Raw genomic sequence first — 26,572 nt, 5'->3', positions numbered from 1 at the left:
GCTCAAATACCATTTTCTATGGATAGGACTAGGTACACCTAACTTGACAAATGATGGACAGTAGAATTTACAAAAATCTCGCCTTAGTACCTACCTATCTACGTTATGAAGAATTTCAAGTTTCTAACACCAGTGGTTGAGGCTGTACGTTTGACAGAAGTCAGGACTTAGGACAAGTCTTTTTCTATTATGTATCTATAGATAAGTAGGAAGTAATTCTCTGGGAAAAGCATTTTGTAAAGTTGAAAACTTTTCTCGATGGAAATTCTGCCGTAAAATAGTAGCAGAACAATGACTAATGAATTGGAATGTCACATTGATAAATTGTTTACAATTCTAGTGCGATAAACAAAAGTTGGACGTTTATAAAGACGAGACCCAATTTGTCATAAATAAATTAAGTGCAATACGGAAAGACTGAAAACTTTTAATTAAGTTAAGACGTACCTACTTTCGATTATTTTCGTAGTCAAGAGATTTCTACTGCCATTCTCAATATTTAAGTCATGTTTGCAAGCGTGTAAAATTAAAGATTACATTTATAAGATAGTAGAAGAGCCATTGCTAATGAGTTGCAAATGGCTGCAATGAACAAGGCTTGTCACATCAACCACGATAAATTGTGTTTAAATATTTTAGAGCCTCGATAGCTCAACGGTTAAAGGAGCGGACTCAAAACTGAAAGGTCGCCGGTTCAAATCCTACCCGTTGCACTATTGTCGTACCTACTCCTAGCACAAGCTTTACGCTTAATTGGAGGGGCAAGGGGAATATTAGTCAGCAATTAACTTGTCTAATATTCTTTTAAAAAAAAAAAAGATTAGCTAGCTATCACAGCTCTCAAGCCTTACGGCGATTACGCACGGCACTTGCGTCATCCGAGTTCTATCCGTCATCCGTGAGAATACCAGCGATTATCTACGATATATATGTCATAAGCAAACAAAACAAAAAGGAACGTATTTTCACGGACTTGGATCGAATGGGTTACGAGGAAGGTTTACTCACCTATCTCTTGCCGGGATACATTCCAATGCGGCCTTGCTCTTCGTGTCCACCCGGAGCATCTCCTCGCATGCCGTCATGTACTCCGACGGCACGCATATTTTGTCTGCAAACCGGAAAGTAAGTATAAGGACTGAGTGCCCGCTCCAGTAGGTACAGTAGCCGGCAAGAAATATTTTACATCGATCTTTAGAATGAGAGCTTTGTAGAGCGTTGTCTCTGTCTTTCATACCTACAGTGCGACAAATCTCTCTTGGCGCGTGGCGCTCCTTCGATCGCCGTCACCAGCACAACGCGCAGGCGACACAAGCGGCGACGACCACGACGCGAGACCCACCGGACAAGACCCCATCTCTGCACTGGACGGCGAATCTAGCGCCGTCATGCGGTGACCCACTCTGGACTGAACATCGACTTACAACATCACCGCGCGCGGCGAAGTGGGTTGATCCACCCGCTGCGCGGTGAACAAGACAGAAACAGACAAACCACCGGGGCCCAAAGCCAAGATGGCAGCCGGTTGTTTCATACCCGGCTAAAGAACAACACCTGGGTACAGAGATGCCCAGTGCCGCACCCGGGTAAGGAGGCCAGGCCTCGAGGCCCGTACCCCTCCCAGACCAGACCAGACAGGGAGAAGACCCACTGATGATGTCCCCTTTGTTATTGTTTAAATAGTCTAACTAAGCCTTTGTTCTCCAACAGCGCCCCCCCTGTCAATGTCATTCAAGTGCCAAGAGAGCCTTGTCGCACTGTGTGACGTTTTGTCGGTCTCAACGACAGAGACAACGCTCTACGAAACCGCTATCTCTTTCTAAAGGTCGATGTACAATATTTCCTGCCGCGGGTAGGTAATGTAGTGCAGGTGGAGCGGAAAGTGCAGCGTCACATGTCGAGATCATCATGATAGGCATCTTCTAGGCAAGCGCGCTCTTAGGCTGCATCATCACTTGCCACCAGGTCTAATTGCAGCCAAGCGCTAGTCTATAAGTATAAAAAAAACAAGAGCGTCCCGACTCTTTATTCGTATACATCCTACCTGCTGGAGTGACCAAACACAACTACAACACGCCACAGTGAGATCTTAGCCTAAGAAAATAGCTAGGTACCTATTGTACCCAGGGCTAGAGCCCAGAGGGGCTCTAGCCCTTATAATAAATGCAAAACAATACTCTATACTTAGGTAGGTACTTAAATATAACTAATGACCGGCTGGCCGGTTAATAGTTATGTTTATAATGAATATCACTCACACGATAGTTTAATCGCCAAGAAAACAATTAGAAAACCCATGCAGAAAACACAATGTGAAGATGATTGCTTAAATTTTTGTTTCTTGTCTGGATGAACAGAAAATATTTACTAGGTAGGTAAGTACCTAGTTACATAAATGTGAAATACATAAGTAGTTGTTTAAAACTTAATTAAATGTACCTACTTCGTCTATTTGAAATACTTATTAAACATTAATATTCACACGTACATTCACATAGCGCTTTCCAGTAGTACATAACGTTCGAAAATTAAAAACATTTAATTTTCAGGTCACGGCAATGATAAAAAAAATTCCAATACAAGTTGTCATTTACTTATACTTTATACTTTTTAATACCTAACGAAGGATCGCTCTGAGAATGCAATAACTAGAATAAGTACATACCCTTATGTGAGATAATAATAATATGTATCTAAGTGTATCTAAGTGTGTATAATGTATCTACTTTTTTTTTAATTTTTGTGTGTGTTTAACACACAAAAATTAAAAAAAAAAGTAAAGTAGGTACACAAACTTTTTAAACGAACATTCGAAATTCAAATAAAGCATTTTATAATACGAAACGTATGCCACAGCCTAATAACTCGTAATAAAAGGACATGCACACTTATTTCATACGAAGAATTAACTAAGTAATTAATATTGTTATCAAGACATACATGCTGATTTGCAGTTGACATTTGCACCGGTCAGAGCTATTAAAACTAAAATATATTTCAAAGTCATGGTCATGCGGGCGACCATGCGCGAATGTAAACAGAACTGGACGTTGATTCAATGATTTCTTTTATATATCAACGTGCTATCGACTCGTAACTCGTATCTGTGGTTGTTTTTTTTAAAGGTTTTTTGCATGTCGATTTGGTGTAAATAGGCATGCAAAACATTATGATTTGTGATGACGCTATGTGACAATAATGTTATTGTTTGCAGTTTGACCGCATTAAATACTTAACCTTTTTTCTTATATTTTAACCGACCTTTAAAAATAGGTGGGTAGGTAACTACAACCGGTAATGATTTTTCACAAAAATTGTATTTACCTATTGCATCTATGTACGTAAGTAATGATGCTGATGATTGTTGGAAATGTTAAATAATGAGCAACGAATATAAATAAGAGTAAGTAGGTAGTTAAAATGAAAAGTTATTATGGATAGGTACCTACAGTTCTATTTTAAGGTTAGGATCTTGTTGTTGTACTATTTTTAAATCGCCACGAGGAAAGAAGGCTAAAGCTTAGAACAAGAATTATTATTTACTAGATGATGCCCGCGACTTCGTCCGCGTGGATTGAGGTTTTTAAAATCCCTCTTAATTTTCCGGGATAAAAAGTAGCCGTCCTTCTCTCGGATGTAATGTACCAAATTTCATCAAAATCGGTTAAACTGTTGGGCCGTGAAAAGCTAGCAGACAAATAGACAGCCAGACTGACGGACACACTTTGGCATTTATAGTATTAAAGCGAGACCAATAATTAATCTATGAGTATTAGTAAAGAGCATAAGAGAAGCTGATTTTCTGTTGGACCCATGTCACGTTTCAAAAACTATTATTTAAATTATTTTATAGAATTTTCTGGTCGTTTTTTACAAAATTTTCACATTATGACCAAAGCAAAACCAAAAATGTTCATTTAAAGAAGTTAAAAAAACAAACGTTTCACTACAAAAAACCTACAGCAAAAAAAAGAAACAAAATGGCGGATCTTGTTAAATTGTGATTGACGTGATAGTTAGGAACATTAAAACAAAAACATGTCATTATTGAAAAACTTTATTAGATTTTCGTTTATTTCAAATTAAAAATGGATTGGATTCATTGCAATAATTGTATGACTCAATTAGAACCCGGAATATCTCTTCATGTAACGTCATGTGGTCATATGTTTTGCAACAATTGCCTGAAAAATGGTGTGTTTATTTTGATGACTAAGTAATCATTACAGTTTGATTATCATAAGTGCTGTATTTATTTTGATGAAATTTTCATTTTAGGCTCAAAAGAAAACATTTGTTTTGTTTGCAAAGTACCATGCTCTATTATGAAAATGGTTCCGGACGTAAGTACACAGTCACTTGATTAGATATATGTACTTAGTAACTAATTTACTTTATTAAGGTTTAAAAGATTTTGATATATTTTTTTACAGATGAAACAAGAAATTCAACATTATTTTACAGATCCCGATGATTTACTGAAAAAGTGTTGTGAAGCTTTTGAATTTCAAAGACGGCATAGAGGCCGCTTACTTTCTTATTTATTGCGATCGGTAAGTAATCGTTTAAGTATCTACTTATAACTAAATGTGCTGAAAGCTGATTTTAAATTAGTATTATAAAGACCTACATATCTACTTCAGAATACAAAATAGGTAGATACCTATTACCTATTATGTTTGATATCTACCTACACATATTTCGGCTCCACTATAGAAAGGTTCACCACTATTTATTCACGAATATTATACTATATAGGTATAGCGGTAATATTCAGTATAAAGAGGTTCATTTGCACTTTACATATCTGTAATTTCAAGTTTCGGAGACACGTATTTATAGACATTTATACAATTTTAAAATGATTAACATTATAAATAGAAAACACGATTACTACATAGATTTCGTTAATATTCACTGGAAAGATATTAATTTGCACTGATCTTTACGTAATTTCTTAATTTCAAGACACGTAATCGCGTATTTTATACAGATTTATGTAAATAAAATGAAATTAATTAGGTCCCTAGCATTTTTAGAAACACAAAACCGCAAAGTATGAACTACGAACACATATAAAGATTACCATAACATAAACCTATAATACTTTTTTTTAAACTGGTTTTACGGCTCTGGGTTCTAATCTATAATAATCTTGCTGGGAACCAAAGACCAATAAAGTAAACTTAGCAAGATACTTTTTTTTTTAACTGGTTTTACGGCTCTGGGTTCTAATCTATAATAATCTTGCTGGGAACCAAAGACCAATAACCAATTGACAAAAAACAAATGACAAAGTTTCATTTCCTAAACAAATTTTGGCAAAATTATGAATCGTTTTATGATCGTTATAAAACGTATGTTTCTACAAATAATTCACTTGATAAAACAAATTACCAGACAAATTGTCATTTCATAAAATATCATTTGACAAACAATTGATTTCTTTAATCGTGTTAATTAGTAAAACAACATATAGCACTTTTTTTTTTGATAAAATGAATTGTTTGATTAAATGAACTATTTGATAAATACTTTAAGAATTCACTAAATCTTTTATATGTCGACCGGGCCGACGGAAGAGACCGCTTACTATGGTGGGGGGTCTCTTTCCTCCCCCCCGCTCCCACCATCAAGAGCGAGCGAAGCGAGCTCGGGACTTGGGGCACTCCGACTCGGAACGGTTAGGTTAGAAGGGGATGGCGGGGTCTTACAGACCCCGCCATCCCCTTCGTGGGTTATTTCTTTTTTTACCACCCAGAAAAAAAGGAGCCCCGCGAAGCGGGGCTCCGTCGACGGGCCCCGGTCGACGAGAAGAGACCACCACTATGGTGGGGGGTCTCTTTCCTCCCCCCCGCTCCCACCATCAAGAGCGAGCGAAGCGAGCTCGGGACTTGGGGCACTCCGACTCGGAACGGTTAGGTTAGAAGGGGATGGCGGGGTCTGTAAGACCCCGCCATCCCCTTCGTGGGTTATTTCTTTTTTTACCACCCAGAAAAAAGGAGCCCCGCGAAGCGGGGCTCCGTCGATGGGCCCCGGTCGACGAGAAGAGACCACCACTATGGTGGGGGGTCTCTTTCCTCCCCCCCGCTCCCACCATCAAGAGCGAGCGAAGCGAGCTCGGGACTTGGGGCACTCCGACTCGGAATGGTTAGGTTAGAAGGGGATAAACCCCCCCCCCCCCTCTAACCTACCCAATCCTTAAGTTTTTTAAAACAGGCTACGCCAGAAGACTCGCTTTAAAGCCGTTTAGAAAAAAAAAGTTTACTTTACTGGTCTGTAGTCTGTACAGCAGCAGCAAAAGTATTATAGATTAGAACCCAGAGCCGTAAAATCAGTAAAAAAAAAAGTATTACAGGTGTTAACGGTGGTAACCTATGACAGTATCTATTGTATTTTGCGATTTTGTATTGTGTTTGTTTAGTTTATTCTAAAAATGCTAATTGTGATTAAAGTGATTAATTTTATTTAAAAAAATGATTTTCGAGCTCTGAAATTTTAACTTAGAGTTTCAGGAGCACCCCCTTTACTGCCCCCTATCCCAATGGATGGTATTGTACTCTATAGCAACCCCCATATTTCGGCCACTATTCTTATTAGTTTTTTGACGTTGTATTATGTAGGTATATAGAATCAACTTATTTGGGATGTAAACGAAGCGTATTTAATTACGTTGCCAGTGTTGTGTGAAGGCTCCTTTGACAGTTACAAACCGCGGTATTTTAGGGCCTAGGCCTTTGAAACGCACAGTTTGTAAACGGGTGTAAGTTTGGACGAAATTCGTTTAGTGTTAAGCTGCTGTTACACAGGCGATAAAAGGAATGATAGGATCCCTTTTGATGACGTCACAATCAAAGTCAAAATAGGTACCATTGTACACATCTAATGGTGACATTAATGAGGTAAACTTAAAAGCTGCTAGACATGAATTAATAAGGGTGCGTTTCCACTGACGCTGAGTGGGGAGGAGTGGAGCGAAGAAGAGTAGTGAAAAGTGGCAAGCGTCTGGCTGAGTTGAGCAGACTAAAGCTGCATTGAGTCGTGTTCCGATCAGTCAAATGTGTTTGTGGTTTGCCCTATCCGCCGCACCGCACCGTTCCACTAGCCTCCGCTTCGTGCCCTCCACTCGGCACCACAGCATATATGAAAGTTCGCTCAGCTCAGCACAGTTTCCACTGATGTGGAGTGGAGATTTCGAGCACTGTGATTTCACTCCACTCCGCTAGCTCTGCGTAAGACTGGGGGCACACGATGCGTTGCGGCGCCGCACCGCAAAGATTTCATGGTATCAGCGGGCACACGAGCGGTGCGGCGCCGCAACGTTGTTATGTCGTAGGCCGTAGCGGCGCCGTAGCAGCGTTGGACAGTCTGTTAATAAAAACAACTGAGCGGTGCCGCTCCGACGTCGCAACGCATTCATCACCATTCACCACTCCCCGCCTCGTCTCGGTGGTTGCAAGTCCGGTGTGGCGCCGGAGCGCATTGTGTGACATGCCACAGATATTTCTATGTAAGACGACGCAGCGACACCGCTTCGGCGCCGCGCCGCCGCTACGAATCGTGTGCCCCGCTCTCAGTGGAAACGCATTCTAAGATAAAGGAACATTGGCATAGCATAGTATAAGGAAATACATATTATATAAGGGGAAGTTTGAAAGTAGCGCCAGTGACAGAAAAGATGAGGGATAATAGCCAATAGGCTGGCATGTATGGGCATGAAATGCGTGGGAAAGAAATTCATGTTAAGATAAAAGAATGTTACAAATGTGCTTGTGTAAGGAAAAAGGGAAGAGGAAAACCAAAGAAAAGATGGACGTGTGGCACGTAATATGGATGTTTCCAATACGTGACCATACGATACGTTTTTGTGTTTTTAATTTAAACAATTTAAAGTTATTTGTTTTTATAATATAATTAGCAATATTGTCACGTTGTTGGTTAGGTTTGCACTATATGCTCAGTGAAGGTTACTTCCCACTTAATTGTTATGTTACTTTAGATTTTAGAAGATGTCTAGAAGATGCCTATTCGCTCTGCTTTTGAAGGTCCTAATATTGTACCTTGCGGGGAAAATAGAAGCCAGAAGGGCATTCCACATTCTAACAGTGCGTAATGCGTATTTTACTAATACGGAGGAAGCGGATCGCTTTATACAATTCCGTGGGATTTCGACGATTTTGTCTAGGAATATAGGTGTACACACTGCAGATCTTTATCTACTCGTATGCCTTTACGATACTTGCTACTTCTTAGGGCTTTTTTTCCTCTCATATTTAGATTTAGATGTAAGAATAACAGAGCTCGTAGTGTAATAGAGCCTTAGACAATCTAAAATTTTCAGGTAAACGTATTCCAGGTAGTATCCCTCTGCCTCAGAACTTAATTAACTCAGCCTAATTAACACCCTACCCTTTTGCGCTCAAAGTTTTTAATGTCTGCTCTTTATTAAATTCCTACTTGTGCGATAAAAGAAAATGTTTTTCACAATTTGTCATTCCGCAAATTATTAATGTCGTATAATCGTGGTAATCAGAGGGAATGAATATTATAGTAATTTATGTTTTATAAGCCTTTATCAATCAGTAGGTACCCTTATTATAAATGCGAAAGTGTGTTTGATTTTTGGTTTGTTGGTTTGTCCTTCAAACACGTCGCAACGGTGCAACGGATTGACGTGATTTTTTGTATGGGTATAGATAAAGACCTGGAGAGTGACATAGGCTACTTTTTATGCCGGAAAATCAAAGAGCTCCCACGGGATTAAAAAAAAACTTAATTCCACGCGAACGAAGTTGCGGGCATCAGCTAGTGAGTTATATTTCAGACTAAGAAGTTCTACGCCGCAAGGGAGGAGCTGAAACGAATGACGGAGCTTTGCCAGAAGCAGCACATCCAAATAAGAGAATACCAAAAGACGATCAAGAGAATGGAGGGCCAGAACTCTACAATGCCAAGTAAGGAAACATCACTACCGTACGCTTAGTATAAGATTTTACATCTCACCAACGTTGCTAGAATTCGAGTTTTAGAGTCGAAACACATAACGTCACAGTGAAATGGACCTAAACCGCCTTGAATTGAAGTCTAAAACCCAATGCCACTGATTTTAATTTCGCAACGTTTCCGCTTGGAGCGCTGGCTGTAGATGTGTAGACAAACTTGAGCTTTAAATGAGGTAGTTAAGATCCAGTTTACTATAACGCGGAAGTGTTTCGACACTCAAATACTATCAACGTTGGTTCTCACCATAAAATCTCGTACTAAGCGTACAGAGCATTTTTAGTCTGTGGTGGCTTCTACTCGCAATATGCTTAACATCGCTTATGGTTGTGTTACTTCAAAGACTTTATGGCGGTTTTGATATTTTGATGCCATTCGCTATACAATATCCACGAAGAGAAGTTAGAACAGGGCTTTCTCTATCACGAAATCCTATACAAATGACAAAGGCAAAAACTCAGTGGGCCCAATACACTTCACTCTGAGGTCTGCGTTGCTTCTTATTAAAAACTAGCTTACGGGACTTCGTCCGCATGGACTAAAATAATTTTATTTCAAACATGTTTTTACCCCCTTTGGAGTTGAATTATCAAAAATCCTTTCTTAGCGGATGCCTACGTCCTATTAGCTATCTGCATGCCTACGATCTGTCCAGTGGTTTGTGCAGTGCGTTGATAGATCAGTAAGTGAATCAGTCAGTCAGTCAAGTCAGCTTGTGCTTTATATATATATAGACAACTGCGTCAGATATTTTTGCTGTAACCTGAATTTCAAATTTGAAAACTCGCTCACACGAAAAGTCGTTTTTTTTATACCCTTATAATAAATTTATAATTAGTTTTCAGAACAAACTCTCAGGTCCCCGTTAATTTGTCCCTCATCTTTATTCATACGAAAATCCTCTAAAAAGCGGCCGGTCAAAAGCACTCGTTTTTAATTAGACGGCCCGGGCATATTAAATGGCTGTCAGTTTGCATACCGGACGCCTGGTACCTATGTTATTTTTATGAAATCTGCCTTTTGGGAATTCCTAAGCGAAATGTGATGTAATGGGATGACTTTAGGAAAACGAAAATGGGGCAACCAGGGGTAGACTTTTTCGGAAAAATTACAATATTGTACCTGCGGCAAGACTGTGGCATGTGGACGTCCCTACAAGAGACCTATGTCCAGCTGTGAACGTCTATCGGTTGATGATGATGATGATGATGATTAATTTTAATTTTTACTAGTTTTTCTTTTAGGAGCAAAAAATAGGATTTTTTTGTAATTTGGAGTCCGAAACAAACAGGTAATCCTTGAAAAGCTTTTAAGACCATTTTTTTTTGTTTTCATAAGCTTGAACAGGTTAGAAAAGGGAGATACCTAGCTTACACCCTTATTACCTGTTATTTTCTCGGACATAATATCTCTACATTTAGAAAAATCTTATCACAAAAAAAATTATATTTACTAAAAATATACAGGACATACGTCACCATTCAACGTGCAAATTTCCCCGGGCAACAATTTCTCTCCCGGATACATCCAGTCAACGCCAACTTACAAGAGACCGGCCAAAAGCACTCCGTATAGCGTAAGATCAACATTTTTATTTTATTTATTTATACTTTATTGCGATGAAAGATTATTTTATTCCCAATCCAACCGTATTAGGATGCCTTATCAAAAAGTTTCTAATCCATGGTTTTCATATTAATTAATTTTTCACATATTTTTTTCTGTTTTTGCTTTTCTTATGATCCGCACGTGATTTGGCTAGGCAACCTATTCGCGATGTATCAATTTACGCATTATCTACCATATATATTCTCCTATCTCGATTAAATAACAGATGAGGGTACCTGTCCTCTAGATATTTCTAATAACGGATCTTAGACCATTACATAAATCTCGATTAATTATTAAACAAACTGCATTGTCTATTAGACCTTTTGAAGGCTAAACCGCCTAAAAGCCTAAAGGCAAGCCCGCACTGCGATTTTTTACGCAAAATTCGGTGACATGAAAAATGTATGAAGCTACACACACGTGAAAAAATACGTGCGGACGGTTTCATACATTTTCCATGTCACAGAATTCTGCGGAAAAATCGCGCGGTAAAATTTTGCAGTGCGGGTTTGCTCTAAGTCTAAATCTACACAGATTGCGGACTAACGCAGGCAAGCCTGTATCTAATAAAAGCCCTACTAATATTATGCGAAAGTATGTTTATTTATTGGTTTATCCTTCAATCTTGCTGCAACGGAGCAACGGATTAACGTGATTTTTACATCCTGGTTGCAATCTTGAGAGTTGCAACATTGGCTACTTTTTATCTCGGGAAATTAAAGTGTTTCGACGACATAATTTAATCGCGGACATCCTCCTAGTAATACCTAAAGAGGTATATCAATGTTCTATAGGCAAAACAAATTTTTTGTGTCTGACTCTGTATATTTCTACATACCTAATCGGTGACCTTAATCTTCTATAATTGTAATTAAAAAAAATACGAAGTTATATTTGGATATTGTAACGAAAGATAATGTTACATGATTGTGGACGTCGGAATGGGTCTCCCCCCTTATCACTTAACCCTAAAAGGTGATGAACCATAGTTAGGGGTTTTCCCAATAGTATAAAATCGTTCATGATAAAATTATCCTTAACTCAAGATTCGGACATGAAATAAAGGGTTACAGAGCAAAGGGATGTCATAGAAAGAGAATTTTGATTATAATACACTATTTAATATTGCAAAGTTGAACTTTCGAAAATAAAAGTTACATACTTAGAAATTCGTAATTGGAACTTTTGTTTAGGTCACAGAGATCAGTTAAGAAAGTACCCTTAAAGTACCAATAAAACCCTTAAAGGGAATATTTAAACTTGATACTCCATATTGGAAAATCATGGAGCGACTGTGTACCACTAGGTTTTGTACACAAAACAATATGCGGATAAATCTAAGTAGGTACCTACCTACGTATTGCGGGCTACCATGCTTGTCTCATTTTGGGGTTCCGTACCTCCGAATGAAAAAAGGGAACCCTTATAGGATCACTAGTGTGTCTGTCTGTCTGCCCGTCTACAACCTCTTTCACAACTGTCTGTCACAAACCAGTTTGCACCGAATGTAGTGGACCAATTATGTTGAAATTTGGTAGATATAGGTATATGAATTTCTGTGACCCCAATCTGGATGTGTAGATGATACCATAAATAAATGAACTTTGAATATGGGGGTCACTTTTGGGATGCAAATTAGAAAATTCAACATAAAGTTTTACAAACTGTACCGTGTGACATAATATCATCAAACGAAAGGGCTTGTTGTGAAAAGGACAATTCTGTGATTACCACGGTATGCCTACATTTATAATGATTATATGAATAAATAATTAACTATAATGTTGTATACCAATTTGCAATACAATATTTTGATATTGTTAACCCAGCAACCGTATCAGACGAACCTGATGACCCCGACGCGCTTAATCAAGCCTCGGTTTGGCAACACGAGCGCGCACAGTCAGGTATATTACAACAGTACAAAATAATTTCTTCTCTTCTTTTCATCATCATCATCATCGTCGTCAAGAGTGAATAGGCATCTTCTAGGTAAGCGCGCTCCATCTTAGGCTGCATCATCACTTGCCAGCAAGTCTATAAAAAAAAAACTCAACTCAACCCATCACCGGCTTACTATTGACCACATATCTCCTCTCAGAATAAGGGTTTCGCCATAGTCCACCCGCTAGCAAGTGCAGCTTGGAAGACTCCACGCACCTTTGAGAACATTATGGAGAACTCTCAGTCATGCAGGTTTTTGCATGATTTTTTTCCGTCACCGTTAAAGGAAGTGATATTTAATTGCTTAAAATGCACTTAACTCCAAAAAGTTGAGGTGCGTGCCCGGGATCAATGCCCGAACCCTTTAAATCATTGCTTTTTTTCTCTTCTATCGTCTTTTATTTTTTGGCTTTCAGAGATTTTCGAACAGTTAATGGTAACATGGAAAGTTACTCTATAGAGCTTCTGCCCTTCTCTGTTTGTGGTTTTTCTTAATCTATATATATAAAAGGAAAAGGTGACTGACTGACTGACTGACTGATCTATCAACGCACAGCTCAAACTACTGGACGGATCGGGCTGAAATTTGGCATGCAGATAGCTATTATGATGTAGGCATCCGCTAAGAAAGGATTTTTGAAAATTCAACTCCTAAGGGGGTGAAATAGGGGTTTGAAATTTTGTAGTCCACGCGGACGAAGTCGCGAGCATAAGCTAGTTCAATTATAATATTGACAAATTCTACTACTACCTATAAAATATGCGAAAATATGTCTCTGTTTGCTAACTTTTCACGGCCCATCCGTTTAACCGATGTTGACGAAAGGTCAGAGATAGTTAGCAACCCGGGGCCGGACACAGACCTCTTTTTTACCGAAAAATCAAAGATTTCCCACGGGATTTTTACCCCTGACCGACCCATTAATCGTTTTTGACAACTAAAACAATAGCTTGCATTTTGGGGATGGACGTAAGCTACTTTTTGTCCCGGAAAAACAAAGAGTTCCTACGGGATTTTTAAAACCTCAAATCCTCATCAAAGAAGCGACGGGCATCATCTATTTGGTACAGAGATAGCTTGCATCGCGGAGAAGATAGCGGATAGGGTTCTTTTTATCTCGGAAAATCAAAGAATTTCCAAGGGCTCGCCTAGACATCCTCTAGTTTAAGATTGTTTTTCGTCAGTCTAACGCTGAGTTGTTCGAAACCAATTTTTTTAGAGAGCGAGAGATTAAACTAATTTAATCGCTACGTTACTTAATTAATTAATTTTATCGCTAATTTTTCTTACGAATAACTCAGCCTTAGTCTTATAATGTTTAATTTTATTCATTTTTAATCAATTTTCAGAAGTCAAACAACTCTAACAAAATCTCTTCGACGGTGTTCACTCCGCCTACGCCGGAGTCGCGCGGGTACTTCCACTTTTTAAAGAACCTCTAAAATGGTACAGCAAGCGCCGTATATACGCTTGCGATTGCTCTGCGAAATATATTTTCACTCTTAGGCACCCTTTAAATGACTTGGTTGTTAAACAAGGCCTCTTGCAAATACGTCTTGGTGCCGATTTCACCAACGTCGAGTGACGTTTAACTGAGGAATAAATTGGGCGTAGTTTCAGTTGTTCTTAAATGTGTCTGAAGTCTGCCAATCCGCACTGGGCCAGCGTGGCGGACTATAGCCTTAACCCTTCTCACTCTAAGAGGAGACCCGTACTCTGTAGTGAGCCGGCGATGGGTTGATCATGACGATGATGACAGTTTTTGTATGTAAAACCTGCCAAAATATCAAATTTACGCTCGGATAAAGCTTATTTCAAACTACGAGATATAAATTATGTTATAGTCAGGTCAATATTGGCGTTCCCAACATTCGTACCAATTTTTATAAGCTTTAGGCTTACTTACGTTGGTGAAGTCGGCCCTTAGTGTCTGTTCGTAAATACCTTGTCTCCAAAACTATTCACTGCCTCCATTTGCGGTTATGGTGGTAGATAGCCCTTGACCTCCCATTGGTAATGAGATTTTTTTTATTATTTGTTGTTATAGCGACCCTAGAAATACACATTCTGTGAAAGTTTCCACTGTTTACCTGTGCCTATTACGGTTCACGAGATAAAGCCTGTTGACAGACAGACGGCTGGACAGACTGGCGGGCAGTGGAGGCTTAGTAAAAATTAATTCGGGTATGGGTTATGAACCGTAACTGGAAAGGAATGGAAACAGAGTCGAGTGAGCCTTACAAGACCGACGGGGTGATTACGTATCTCGCGACAGACGTAAATCTCGCGATCATTGCTGTCAAACCGGCTAGAGAGAGACAGCAATAGCCACAAAGCAAAATAAGAAGAAGAAGAAGAGAAACAGCAAATGAACTGTCGCGTTGCTGTCGCTACTGCAACGCTTTACGTAATCACCCCGCCGGGCCGGAACTTTGCTCCGTAAATCTTTGCCCATAAAGTTTATGTGCACTGGAGGTGTCGTAATTCCTACATTTCATGTTTTATTCCGAGTCAGTTGAAATTACGCGAATCTTAGAGACATAAAGTTTTCCTAGAGACTAGATTTGCAACATCTCATGTTTTATACCGTGAGAAGTTTCAGGAACTTTTTCTTTTGAATTTCCTTTGTGCAATTTCTCTTCTTTTTAGAGTTTCTAGAAAATTCTTTTCTAAGGCCAAATATGCACGTTTATTTAGAAAACTCATAGATACCTACAATTTTTTGTAAGCGTTGTAATATTACAACCGCATGAAGAAAACTAATGTTGACAGAAAATTGTTTTTTTCGTAAATCGTTTGTTTTGTAATCGGCGTGTGCGTTAAAGGCTCCCCCACACAGGCGCGTTATTATAGGTCGATAATATCGCATGCGTTATTGCGATATCTGTTTTCAGTACATTTTGTATTAGGATGGTCATGTGGTTACACACTGCTGCGATAATAACGCCGCAATGGAAGTAGGACGTTGCGTTTCTCCGTTCTGCAATATTCCGATATGAGTTCTAGAATGTTTTGTATCAGGACGCAAACAACCGTACACACACCTGTAGTACTTGTAGGACGTTTGTTTTTATCGACAGTTTGAGAGTGGTTACATGACTGTATGAGTGTCCTAAAAATTTTTCTATAATATGGATATCATATCATCAGATGTACAATGCTTATTCTTATTACTAACAGTAGCAATGGAAGATGACCAAAAAAGACGCCAGAAACGAAGGTAAGTAATACAGCGTGGAATTACCGCAATCGACATTAGCAAAACCCTAGACTTGGGATGTCATTCTAAACAATTTTCCGCGCTCTCTCGTAAGAAATATCGGACGATACAAACGCAGCTGTGTGCAAGGAATCGGGACGCATTATCGCAATACCGCATGCGATATTATCGACCTATAATAACGCGCCTGTGTGGGGGAGCCTTAAAGCGCCTTGGAAAGTCAGTTCTATTTTTTTTCGAGGACTCCCTCGCACTTAGGCTGAGAGAGACAGAACAAATCTATGCAAGGCTCGCGATTCTGAACAAAAAGTAAAGCAACATCAATATTTCAGGTTATTCCCAAGTCAGCACTTGTTCTCAAGTCAATCAAGCACGCAGTCAAATGATTCAGCTTGGAGCTCATGGAAGCGATCACCCACCACGGTACTCCAATGGATTCACCAAAAAAATGTAAATAAACGTTTCAAGAAGTGAAGGAAATTTTGATTTATGTTAATATTTTAATTTTATTGCACTTTTTTTTAATTATTATACTTAAGGTGGATCCACACATGCCGCCGGGTTGGGCCGGCGGCTTTGCCGGCGGTATGGAGCCAATTTTTTATATCATTGCTGCTGTAGGCCGCAGAAGCCGCAGTATCGCTGTGATCGTTCAAGTTAGTGGCGCTCGGCCCGCGGCAATGCCGGCGAGTAACATCCGCTGCTTTGTTGTGTGCCGCCGAATGCCGTGAACAAAGCCGGCGGCACGCCCGGCGGCCGAGCCGCCGGGCTGATGTGGATCTACCTTTAAGTATGTAGTTAAAATGGTTGAGGCTTGGAGAAACATTACGCGTTGACGGACGGAAGCGACACGGGATCTAGATTAAAGTCAAAGTCAAAGTTTTTTATTCAAAATAGGTAGGTACCATTGTATACTTTTTGGTTGTCAATTGTTGAATATGTAAGACTAGCTTATGCACGCGTGGACTACACAGATTTCAAACCCCTATTTCACCCCCTTAGGGGTTAAATTTTCAAAAATCTTTTCTTAGCGGATGCCTACGTCATAATAGCTATCTGCATGCATGCCAAATTTCAGCCCGATCCGTCCAGTAGTTTGAGCTGTGCGTTGATAGATCAGTCAGCCAGTCATTTAGTCAGTCAATCAGTCAGTCACCTTTTCCTTTTGGTGCAGCCGCGCGCCATAAATAAAATTGAATTGAAGGACTAAAATCGTACTTTTGACATGACAGATGACACAAAAAGTTAAAATGGCGCGTGATAACTTAAAACTTTTGCATTATATACATATTTACAATTAATTGTACATGTGACATACTCTTCTGCAGTCTGTAGTCGTTGTGCGTCGCTAACGTCGCGCTTTGTGTTTATCCAGACCTTTATTTCATTAATATTATTAAACTTAATCTATTTTTACCGGACTGCGGCAAAGCCCAAAGAAGGGTTATGTGTTTGACCTGTACATACATATATTATAATAGACATACATGTTATACCTATGATAAAAACGAATAAATTAACTATTATGGCATCGATAAGTATAGTTCTTATAGACATAGTTATTGAACAAACAAAATGGCACCGACTGATTGGTGCTTATGCACCAATGCAACCTCAGCGAAGTCTGGATTTCAAACGGGTCTTCATTAGTAGGTATCTAAGAGGTGGCGCTGATTTATTTGGTTTCTAAACCGTGAGAAGTTTTGTTCGCTTGGCCATATCTTGTCATTTATATCGATGTCGTCCTGTTATTTTGTTCGCCAGCACTTCTATTGATTTGCATGTAACTTAACTAATTGTCTATTAATAAAACAATTGGATTAAATTCGCATGTTTTCAATACGTCAACATTTTCATAATAGGTAGGTATTCTTAATATTGATAACTATACGATAAGTTTTTATTTAAATGTCTTAGTTTATAAATAAACAGTAGGTACTTACTCTAGCTAGTTTGATAAGCATTTATTTTGCCGATTTGGTAAATAATAAATTTCATATTACGTATAAATGGTTTTATTTTAATCTATGAACTATTCATACTTCCATTCGTACTAAGTAGGTAATATTATAAATGCGAAAGTGTGTCTGTCTGTCTATCTGAACCGTGCTTGACAAAATATGTCGCAAATATAGCTTGCATCCTAGAGCTGGACATAACTTCATAAGACAGATCACGGAAAATCAAATGATTCCTTCGGGAATTAATAAAACCGGCCAAGTGCGAGTCAGACTCGCGCACCGAGGGTTCCGTACTTGGGTATAAAATCTGTTTTAGAATTTACAGGTGAAGTACAATTAGTATATCTAGTGTGGTATTATATTTTCATATGATACCTCACTTGATATAGTTATCTTACTTTCAAAATTGAAAATACTAATTAATAGTTCATGAACACATTTTAATTTTTTTTTGTGATGTAAACACAAATTCACGGTTTTCAGTTTTTTCCCTTTATGTCTGCTATAAGACCTACCCACCAAATTTCATGATTCTAGGTCAACGGGAAGTACCCTGTAGGTTTCTTGACAGACACGACAATCAGACAGACAGACAACGAAGTCATCCTATAAGGGTTCCTTTTTCCTTTTGAGGTACTGAACCCTAAAAACCGAAATCCAAGCGAAGACGCAGGTGTCAATTAGTAGGTAATATTAGAGTTATCAATATTATGTGACTAATTGTTCATTAATGAACTCTCGCTCGTATGGGAATTACGAAAAATCCGGCCTTATTCCTCGTCTACATTACTTATGGGAACCTTTGTGCAAAATTTCAGCTTTCTATCAAAAGGGGTCTTTATTCTCAACAAAGAAGGAATACGGTGCAAAGAGCCTACCATAAGCATACAAATGAAAGTCAAAACTTCAAAAACAAGATAACGAATTTATTGACCAAATATTCATGGTTGATATTATGCAAGACTTCAATTTACATGTAAGATTTGACTAATGTATCGGAAGAATTCCTTTGTTCTGTTGATAGCCCCCGCTCGCTTCCTGGTGACCATGCACTGCCTGAGCACCCAAGTTGTTGAACTTCTCTAAAAGCTCTGTTCCCTCCTGAAAGCCTTTTTGCAAGAACTCGCCCTGGGAAAGAAAAGAAAAATACATTGATGTTTTCTTGAGCGAAAATCTACCGCAGCAGCCAGTTTCGACGAAGACTGGCCGACTACGCAGGAGACACAAGTGCGTTTGTGTGAGAACACAGGTGCTCTCTTAATTCCTTCGCCCTCATAGTCTCATCCGATCCAGCAATTGTACTTTTTCTATGTAAATAAACTGACTTGCTAAATTGTCCATTTTTCTGTTTTTTTTTTGTTAAAACACGACCGGAGAGAGACCAGGCTAACGCTTTTATAACATTGAGCATCACATCAAAAATATGTGAAATAATTTGTTTAAAAAAGTAATTCAAAACTTTTATTATTAACTAGCTTATGCTCGCGACTTCGTCCACGTGGACTACAAAAATTTCAAACCCCTATTTCACCCCCTTAGGCATAGAGTTATGATATAACCACATCACTGTCCTTAGGTGTTGAATTTTCAAAAATCCTTTCTTAGCGGATGCCTACGTCATAATAGCTATCTGGATGCCAAATTTCAGCCCGATCCGTCCAGTAGTTTGAGCTGTGCGTTGATAGATGAGTCAGTCAGTCACCTTTTCCTTTTATATATTTAGATAAAAAACAAATGTGAATGATTAGGAGAGTATTGTATTTAGGTTATAAAATATCCGCACTGCTACCATACTAGATACTAAAATAATTGAATCTGAACAAATGAAAACCGCAAGCGACAATTGAATTTTATAGCGTGGTCGGCCTTCCAAATATAAGCATAGTTTCAGTTTGCTTGACTATTGTCTGCTCTGTTTATTGTTTTTTTAATACCTTACAAACGTGTATCGCGAATCGAAAGAACCAGAGTATTACTAAGAGTTTACAGAGTTAACGATGCGATGTTTTACTTACAGGGGTGACATAGTCAGCTATGACTCAACCCCCCAAAAAAAAAAGAGGGAAAAAAAGAGTCCAGAGTGAATTATTAAGTACCTACTTAGGAAGTTGGTTAAAAAGTACTCAATGCTTACAAATATTATATAGGTCGGGAAAATTTTAACTTTAACTTGTACTTTGTACAAGAATCAAAAGAAACCCTACTCCTACGTTACCTACTGATCTTTTATTATTGAAAAAAAGAGAAAATATATCTTAGATGTTTGATTAAATTTTGCAAACAAAGTAGGTAGGTACATTCTACTCACGTTCAACTCAGTTATGAAAAGCAAACAGTTTTGAAAGCGTTCATGTATGTTATTAGGTTAATGTTTAATGCTATAATTAACTTTGTCTTTGCTTTTGCTTTACTTTAATTAACGCAATCATTTCTCGACAACACTTCAACAATTAATTAATAAATAATTAATAGGTAATTAGAATTTGTTTTTAATTTAATTAATGGCTTTTGATAAGTTACTAAATATTATTTCGGTAATATTATTTTTATTGAAAAGTCTTTTAATTATGAAGACATCAGCAATAGTTAACTACGTCAAAACGAAGCTCTGGCGACGACCGAAGAAATACAAAAATGGAATTTGTAAACTGTATCTAATAAAAGAATAAATATGTCTTTGACTTATTGGTACAACCCAGGGGAGATTTATTATTAGGTTTAAAAGTGGAGATATCTTACTATATATTAGAATGCTTACCTTGTTAGCTTTAGAATCGTCAATCTTTTCTTCCACAGCATGGTGCCCTTCCTTGCCATGAGCATTCGCATCAAGTATCTTTTCTTCATGTGCTCCCTTGAAACCTTGGTGAGCGTTTTCTCCAAAGGATCCAGCATTATGTCCCGCAATCTTGTGGTCTGATTCATCGTGTGCTTCGTCATAAAATGTTTCGGATTTCTCTTCCTCGTTTTTGCTGCTAGATGACTTAAATCCTTTATGAACGTGTCCTTTTTTGTGACTTTTAGCTTTTTTAAGTTCCTCTTCATTTGCACCTGAAAAGAAACAAGAATAAAGTTTAAAAAAAAATTCAGCATTGCTTTATATTATTATAATAAAAATTATGTCGTTAGACGTATTTACAGATATATTTTAACTTAGAGAAATTAAAATTTAACTCACCGTGTTTATCAATTTTTTGGCCACCTTCGTAAAACTTCTCATCTCCAGCAGCCTTTTTCTTAGCTTCTTCGTCTTTGTAAAAACTCGATTCACCCTTTTCTGCCTTTGCCGCTGCAGCGGCTTGCTGGAATCCTTCGTGACCATGCTTAGCTTCTTCGCCGGCTTTCTTTTCAATTTTCTCTATATTGGCATCTGCCCCTTTTTTTTCTTCAACGTCATAAGCTTTTTTGTCTACATAACCACCACCAACTTGGGAGCTTAAAACCGGATGATAAAACAGACCATTTCCAAATCCGATTCCTCCAACGCCAATACTTCCCAAAGCAGGATTTATAAGACTTACACCACCAGGGCCGATTACACCACTAGGACCAATTCCACCTGTACCAACACCACCAATACCAACACCACCAATTCCACTTCCTATACCTCCTAGCCTTCCTCCTGCACCAACGCCCAAGCCACCAAGACCAATACCTAAGCCTTGGCCAATGCCATATCCACCTAAGCCGATTCCTCCTAACCCCAATCCTTGGCCAATACCAATTCCGCTCACACCCGACACTGTATTCAAAACCGTTGACGCTGCTACGTTGATTTTCTCCTCTTCTTGTGGATAGTCTTCACTTTCTTCAACTTCGTAAGAGTCCGATAGTGGCAGCCCGAATTTCCGGTCAGTTGGCATTGAACCCAAACGTTCCTTTACGTAATCGAATGGTGTTTTCTCATTATTTAGTTCCACTCTTATCCCTTGCGTTCCCATCGACGCAAGGATGAGTATGAAAACTAACTTTAACATCTTACTGATGTAATTGTCACCAATGTCGTGCAACTAATGTCATTTTAGGATTGCACAGTTTATTTATAGTCCCTTCAATCCAGTGGAACGAAGCAGAGGCTTTGTCGCGCGATACTTTCACGGGTATGGGAGTCCGTGCCAGGTCGTTTCCTTCCTGTGTTATTGTCTTAACTGGTTCTAATGAGAACGCTACTGTCAACTACAATAAGCCAGCCGGAGACCTTGCTTTCCAGTTCACTGGAGTCGGCAGTGGGGCGTTTACGCAACCCATTACGGGTGATAAGTTTTCTCGAAGAATATTATTTATCGAGAATGCGAGCGCTATTGTAACGCCGTTTTCACAGTCATTCAATTAAGTTATGTATGCAATCTGGTATGATTTGCAAGTATTAATATACCTATAACATCGAGTGCTTGAAAATTTTAAACGAGATATTTCTGTAATAGTTTTTCTAGGACCGTTATGCACAGTTGTAGAAACCATGAAATCGTCACTCGAATAATTCGTTCCAAAATGATTTTCTGGTAATTTGTCTTAGACCTAATTACTGTTAGTCTTAATAGCTTATTTTGGAATTAATTAAACAATTTGACGGCTGTTAAATTTCTCTATAATATTATGGCCTCGTTTCAATCTAAACGATTTCACGTCATTGTTTTGTTATGCCAAAAATATATGTCGAGGGCTTAAATAAAGGTTACTATAAGTTTTTGGTTTCAATATTTTACCTAAAACTGTTCGGAATCTATTACGCGATATTTGGATGACCTCTTGGTCAGTAATATAAATATCTGTCTTGTAAACGGTTAGGTAGTTGAATCAATTTCGAAAAGTATTTAAATTTTCCGGGTTGCAGCTACTAGATACTCTACCAGGAAAACAATCTATCTTCAAACTGTAGATATAATTATTTACTCTAGGTTTTGGTTATATTATTATTATCTTCAGTTTACCACGGCAACACCTGAATAAAATTTCAATATTAGATAAAGCACTCTTATTCTTATCATGTTGCTCAACTGCATCTTTGCAGCTACTAAGTATTTTGTTTCTTTAGAAGGTAAAATACATACCTAATCATTTGCCGACGTTATAGTAATTAAATATACTTTAACTAACTCCTTAAACTATAGTGTTTACTGTTTAGTTAATTAACTCTAGTTAGGTGGCCAACTCTTTCAATATTTTATTTTCATAGCAAAAGCGCCGCGTGAAAACTTAAATTAATAAACAGGCTGTGTAAATACTGAATTCTTCAGGCGCCTGGTTCAACTCGGCGGCAACAAGTTCTTACAAATAATAACTTATTCATTTCCGAGACAGAGGTGCTGTTAGGAAGTAATTGAATTTAATTTGAGTGCCTCTACAAGTGTAAAAAAAATTATCAAGCTCGGTTATTGTATTAAGAATGAGTTCAGATTTAATTCAGTCACCTTAATTTTGTCTCGGGGGGATATTTTTTAAAATAAAAAACATAAAAGGAAAACCTTTTCAGTTTTCACAAACAGTTTTCCAGCAGTAGATACCTAGCTATTGGAATTTTACTGTGAGATTTTGTAAAACCAAAATTTCAGATTGTTTTTCCATTCATCAATAACTTTTTAATTTATCCCTATTCAAGTACTAATGAGAAAGTGTGTCTGTTTATTACCTTTTCACGACCCATCCGCTTCATCAATTTTGACTAAATTTGGTACAGGGATAGCTTACATCCTTGAGACATATTTAACTTAGGAAGGTATACCGCCTCACAGGCTACTTTTTATCCCGGAAAATCGCAGGCATCATCTAGTTAGTTTAAAATAAATTTAAAAGTTATTAAAAATATCAGTTTATTTCATTTTTACTAAATGTTTAGTTGGAGGTTTGAAAACTGTTGTGAAGAAAAATAACTTTCAAAATTTCAAATTAATTACCTACCTACCTAAAGGTAGAATAATCAGATAATGCTGGAATGCACATGAATCGCGAAAATTACGAAGAGAAGAAAGGTTTTGCTTATGCTTGGTTTAATTTTGTTTTAATTGGCTTAGGTCTGATTATTCTGGCGGGAGGTTTCTTAACACGCAGGTACCTGCCTCCTTATCTAAATACATACTGATCTTGATCTACCTAATCTAGAAACAATAAGTAGTGTGAATCTATAATAATTGCTGTGGTGTCTCTTTTAGGTTATTGCATTCTGACATAAATATGCACGTCCGTACTAATATTACAAATGCGAAAGTATTTGGTATATCAGTCTGACTATCTATACTATAGCCTAATCCTTTTACATTCTGAGAGGAAACCCGTCTCAGTAGTGGGCCGGTGATGGGATCAGGATGAGGCTTCAGTCGCGAGCAAGCGCTCGCAAACGCACACATTTACATACCGATACGACAAACCTCTTCAGTGCCTCAATAGCTCAACGGGTAAAGGAGTGGACTGAAAATCGAAAGGTCGACGGTTCAAACCCCGCCTGTTTAACTATTGTCGTACCTACTCCTAACACAAGCTTGACGCTTAGTTGGAGAGGAAAGGGGAATATTAGTCATTTAACATGGCTAATAGGTATCCATACTAATATTATAAATGCGAAAGTGTGTCTGTCTGTCTGTCTGTCTGTCTGTCTGCTAGCCTTTCACGGCCCATCCGTTCAACCGATTTTGATGGAATTTGATACAGATATAGCTTGCATCCTGGGGAAGGACATAGGCTACTTTTTATCTCGGAAAATCAAAGAGTTTCCACGGGATTTTTAAAAACCCTAAATCAACGCGGACGAAGTCGCGGGCATCAGCTAGTTCTTAATAATAAAAAACACAAGCATGAGCCACTCGCCCTCGTGAAATGCAAGAACTATAACTATACAAGCCAATACCGTAACGGGAGTGACATTTTTGTCCATCTATGGATAGGTAGAAGTACCACATGAGGTACTAACGATAAACCAAAGCCGTACCCAAAGATATTATAAAACTCCAGATAGGAAAAGCTGATACAATGTTTGTTTAGCTACCTATACGAAGAGTTTACATAATATCCCACCAATTCTGCGGAATCACATTCAAAAGGCTGCTTTTATTGAGCCCATGAATAAATCCAGGCAGTTATCCTCTCTTTTCATTATGCCCGGCTGGACGTATCAAAATAAACTGGATATTGGATTTCGACGATAACGCGCCGCGTTCCCGCCTCGGCAATGCTGATAAAGCTTTATGTTTCCAGTATACCTATAGTACGCGACAGGTCGTGATGGCAATCGGGATGGGGACGCCCGCACACCCGCACAGCCCTCGCGCTAACCACGTGCGGGATAGCGCGGGTGACGTGTCGGTGGGCGGGGCGTCCACCCGCTTTATACCCCGATTGCCATCTCGACCTGTCGCGTACTAAAATTGTAATAAGCAAAAAAATTGCTCATAAATCTGAGCATTAATTTCTATATTTTTTGGGAGAATATTGAACTGAGTCTCTATTCTCTAGGTAATCTGTTATGTATCTGTGTAATCTGTTATAATTAGCTTTAGGAAATGTATGATAAGTTTATGCATGCTGTGGTTGCCTATAATAAGCTTGTCATTTTGTGAATGTATTTTAAATAGATAAAATTGTTTTTGTGACTGTTTTTGTGAATGACTAAGCTGTTGGTAAACCCAATAAAGAAAATAAAAATGAAAATGTACTAGGCTTTTCCAATTATTTATTTATGTAGGTATTCCATAGTTTCATCATAATATAGCGATTTGACGATGTTTTTTTAATTCCATTTACCACAAGTTAGTGATTGAAGGACAAACCAACAAACAAACACACTTTCGCATTTATAATAAGCGTACCTACCTACTGATTTATAGGTGCGATTAAGAATCAATAATAATAATCCTTGACATTAGACAGTTGCATTCGAAATAAAATAAACACTAATTCAAACAATCCATAGATTGATTCAAAGTAATGCCTCACGAAAATCTTTTATTTTAATCGCGCCTTTCCCCAAACATCAAAAGACTCATCAAACCCACTTTCATGATTAACTGTGGCTTGTTACCAGGGTTGACACATTTTTGGGATAAAATTCAGGATGTAGTAAACAAGCTGTGAGATCTTGTGGGACACTCGACAGATGTGAAGTTAGACTCGCTCTCCCAATAGCCAATCACAACTGCCGGAAACAATGAGGTGTATTTCAAGTTTCAAGTGTTTCAGCGCCGAGTTTGGTCGTTTGTTTGTTTCACTTTTTGCCGTTCAAGCTCCCCGTCAACCTTTTTGATAAATATTATGCTTAATGACCCCTATGTACGGTGTTATTTGACAATTACATTCTATAGAGATAGGGAAAAATTCGGCTTATCTAGTTCATTTCAAATATATTTTTCTTTCAAAGAATTCCCACATATATTTCGTAAAGCTAATGTCATTCATGACGCACGACATCCAATATAATATACCCACTCTGCATCTTGATCTGCATGACCTATCAATTTTACACAATATACCTACGGAAATAAAGAAATTATTATTCAACCATCCCTTACGACTTGAGCAAAACAGACACATTCGGTATGCGGTATGCATTTACGATAGGCAAGACGACTGAATGTAATGTAAATATCAGTGTGCTAAAAGAAGTATTATATACCTAATTTGCAAAGATTTGGCAACCCTAGTCGTTATGCCGTAAACACAAAGATCTTTAGAAAAACGCGTTTATTGTCTAACATCTGAGATTGTCACTTAGAATAAAGAGAAAGTTGTCTATCGATCATATTATATTTTGGTAACCGACTGCAGCAGCAAAGCAACAGTCGGTAGAAAGTGTGAATCTGAAACCTCAATCGCAATAACTGATGTTTTATTTTTACATGTTTCATT

The 26,572-nt window shown here is 38.2% G+C and overlaps 3 protein-coding genes across 7 annotated transcripts in view; 1 reads left to right on the top strand and 2 right to left on the bottom strand.

Annotated features, from left to right (window-relative positions):
• Tsf1 (Transferrin 1) overlaps window positions 1-3,078 on the bottom strand; it is a 28,407-nt gene extending 25,329 nt beyond the window's left edge. The window contains exons 1-2 of the mRNA XM_034973542.2: window positions 2,941-3,078; window positions 1,009-1,111 (exon numbers count right to left, since the gene is read on the bottom strand). Of these exons, the coding sequence (XP_034829433.1) occupies window positions 1,009-1,111; window positions 2,941-3,025 (188 nt within the window). The 5' untranslated portion in view covers window positions 3,026-3,078. The remainder of the gene's footprint in view (window positions 1-1,008; window positions 1,112-2,940) is intronic.
• Window positions 3,079-3,822: 744 nt separating this feature from the next.
• On the top strand, window positions 3,823-16,287 carry LOC117986669 (probable E3 SUMO-protein ligase RNF212). Of its 5 annotated transcripts, XM_034973543.2 has the most exons (8): window positions 3,823-4,194; window positions 4,279-4,343; window positions 4,434-4,553; window positions 8,825-8,954; window positions 10,467-10,576; window positions 12,441-12,518; window positions 13,906-14,002; window positions 16,109-16,216. In XM_034973543.2, the coding sequence occupies exons 1-7, from the start codon at window positions 4,089-4,091 to the stop codon at window positions 13,996-13,998; spliced, it is 702 nt and encodes a 233-aa protein (XP_034829434.1). In that variant the 5' UTR covers window positions 3,823-4,088; the 3' UTR covers window positions 13,999-14,002; window positions 16,109-16,216. The 5 variants fall into 5 exon arrangements, with proteins under 5 accessions (XP_034829434.1, XP_069358049.1, XP_069358050.1 ...); XM_069501948.1 differs by lacking the exon at window positions 12,441-12,518 and having other exon boundaries at window positions 13,906-13,970; window positions 16,109-16,287; XM_069501949.1 differs by lacking the exon at window positions 16,109-16,216 and having other exon boundaries at window positions 13,906-14,611.
• Window positions 16,288-18,642: 2,355 nt separating this feature from the next.
• Window positions 18,643-22,111, bottom strand: LOC117986665 (uncharacterized). Its single transcript, XM_034973538.2, has 3 exons — window positions 20,916-22,111; window positions 20,496-20,788; window positions 18,643-18,865 (listed from the first exon to the last, which is right to left on the bottom strand). Exons 1-3 carry the CDS (start codon window positions 21,712-21,714, stop codon window positions 18,725-18,727), a joined length of 1,233 nt encoding a protein of 410 aa, XP_034829429.1. The 5' UTR covers window positions 21,715-22,111; the 3' UTR covers window positions 18,643-18,724.
• Between the last annotated feature and the right edge of the window lie 4,461 nt (window positions 22,112-26,572).

The sequence above is a fragment of the Maniola hyperantus genome, chromosome 11, assembly GCF_902806685.2.
Source record: "Maniola hyperantus chromosome 11, iAphHyp1.2, whole genome shotgun sequence".
NCBI lineage: Eukaryota > Metazoa > Arthropoda > Insecta > Lepidoptera > Nymphalidae > Maniola > Maniola hyperantus.
Note: the sequence above shows the minus strand (reverse complement) of the source record. Positions and strands in the feature narration are given on the sequence as shown.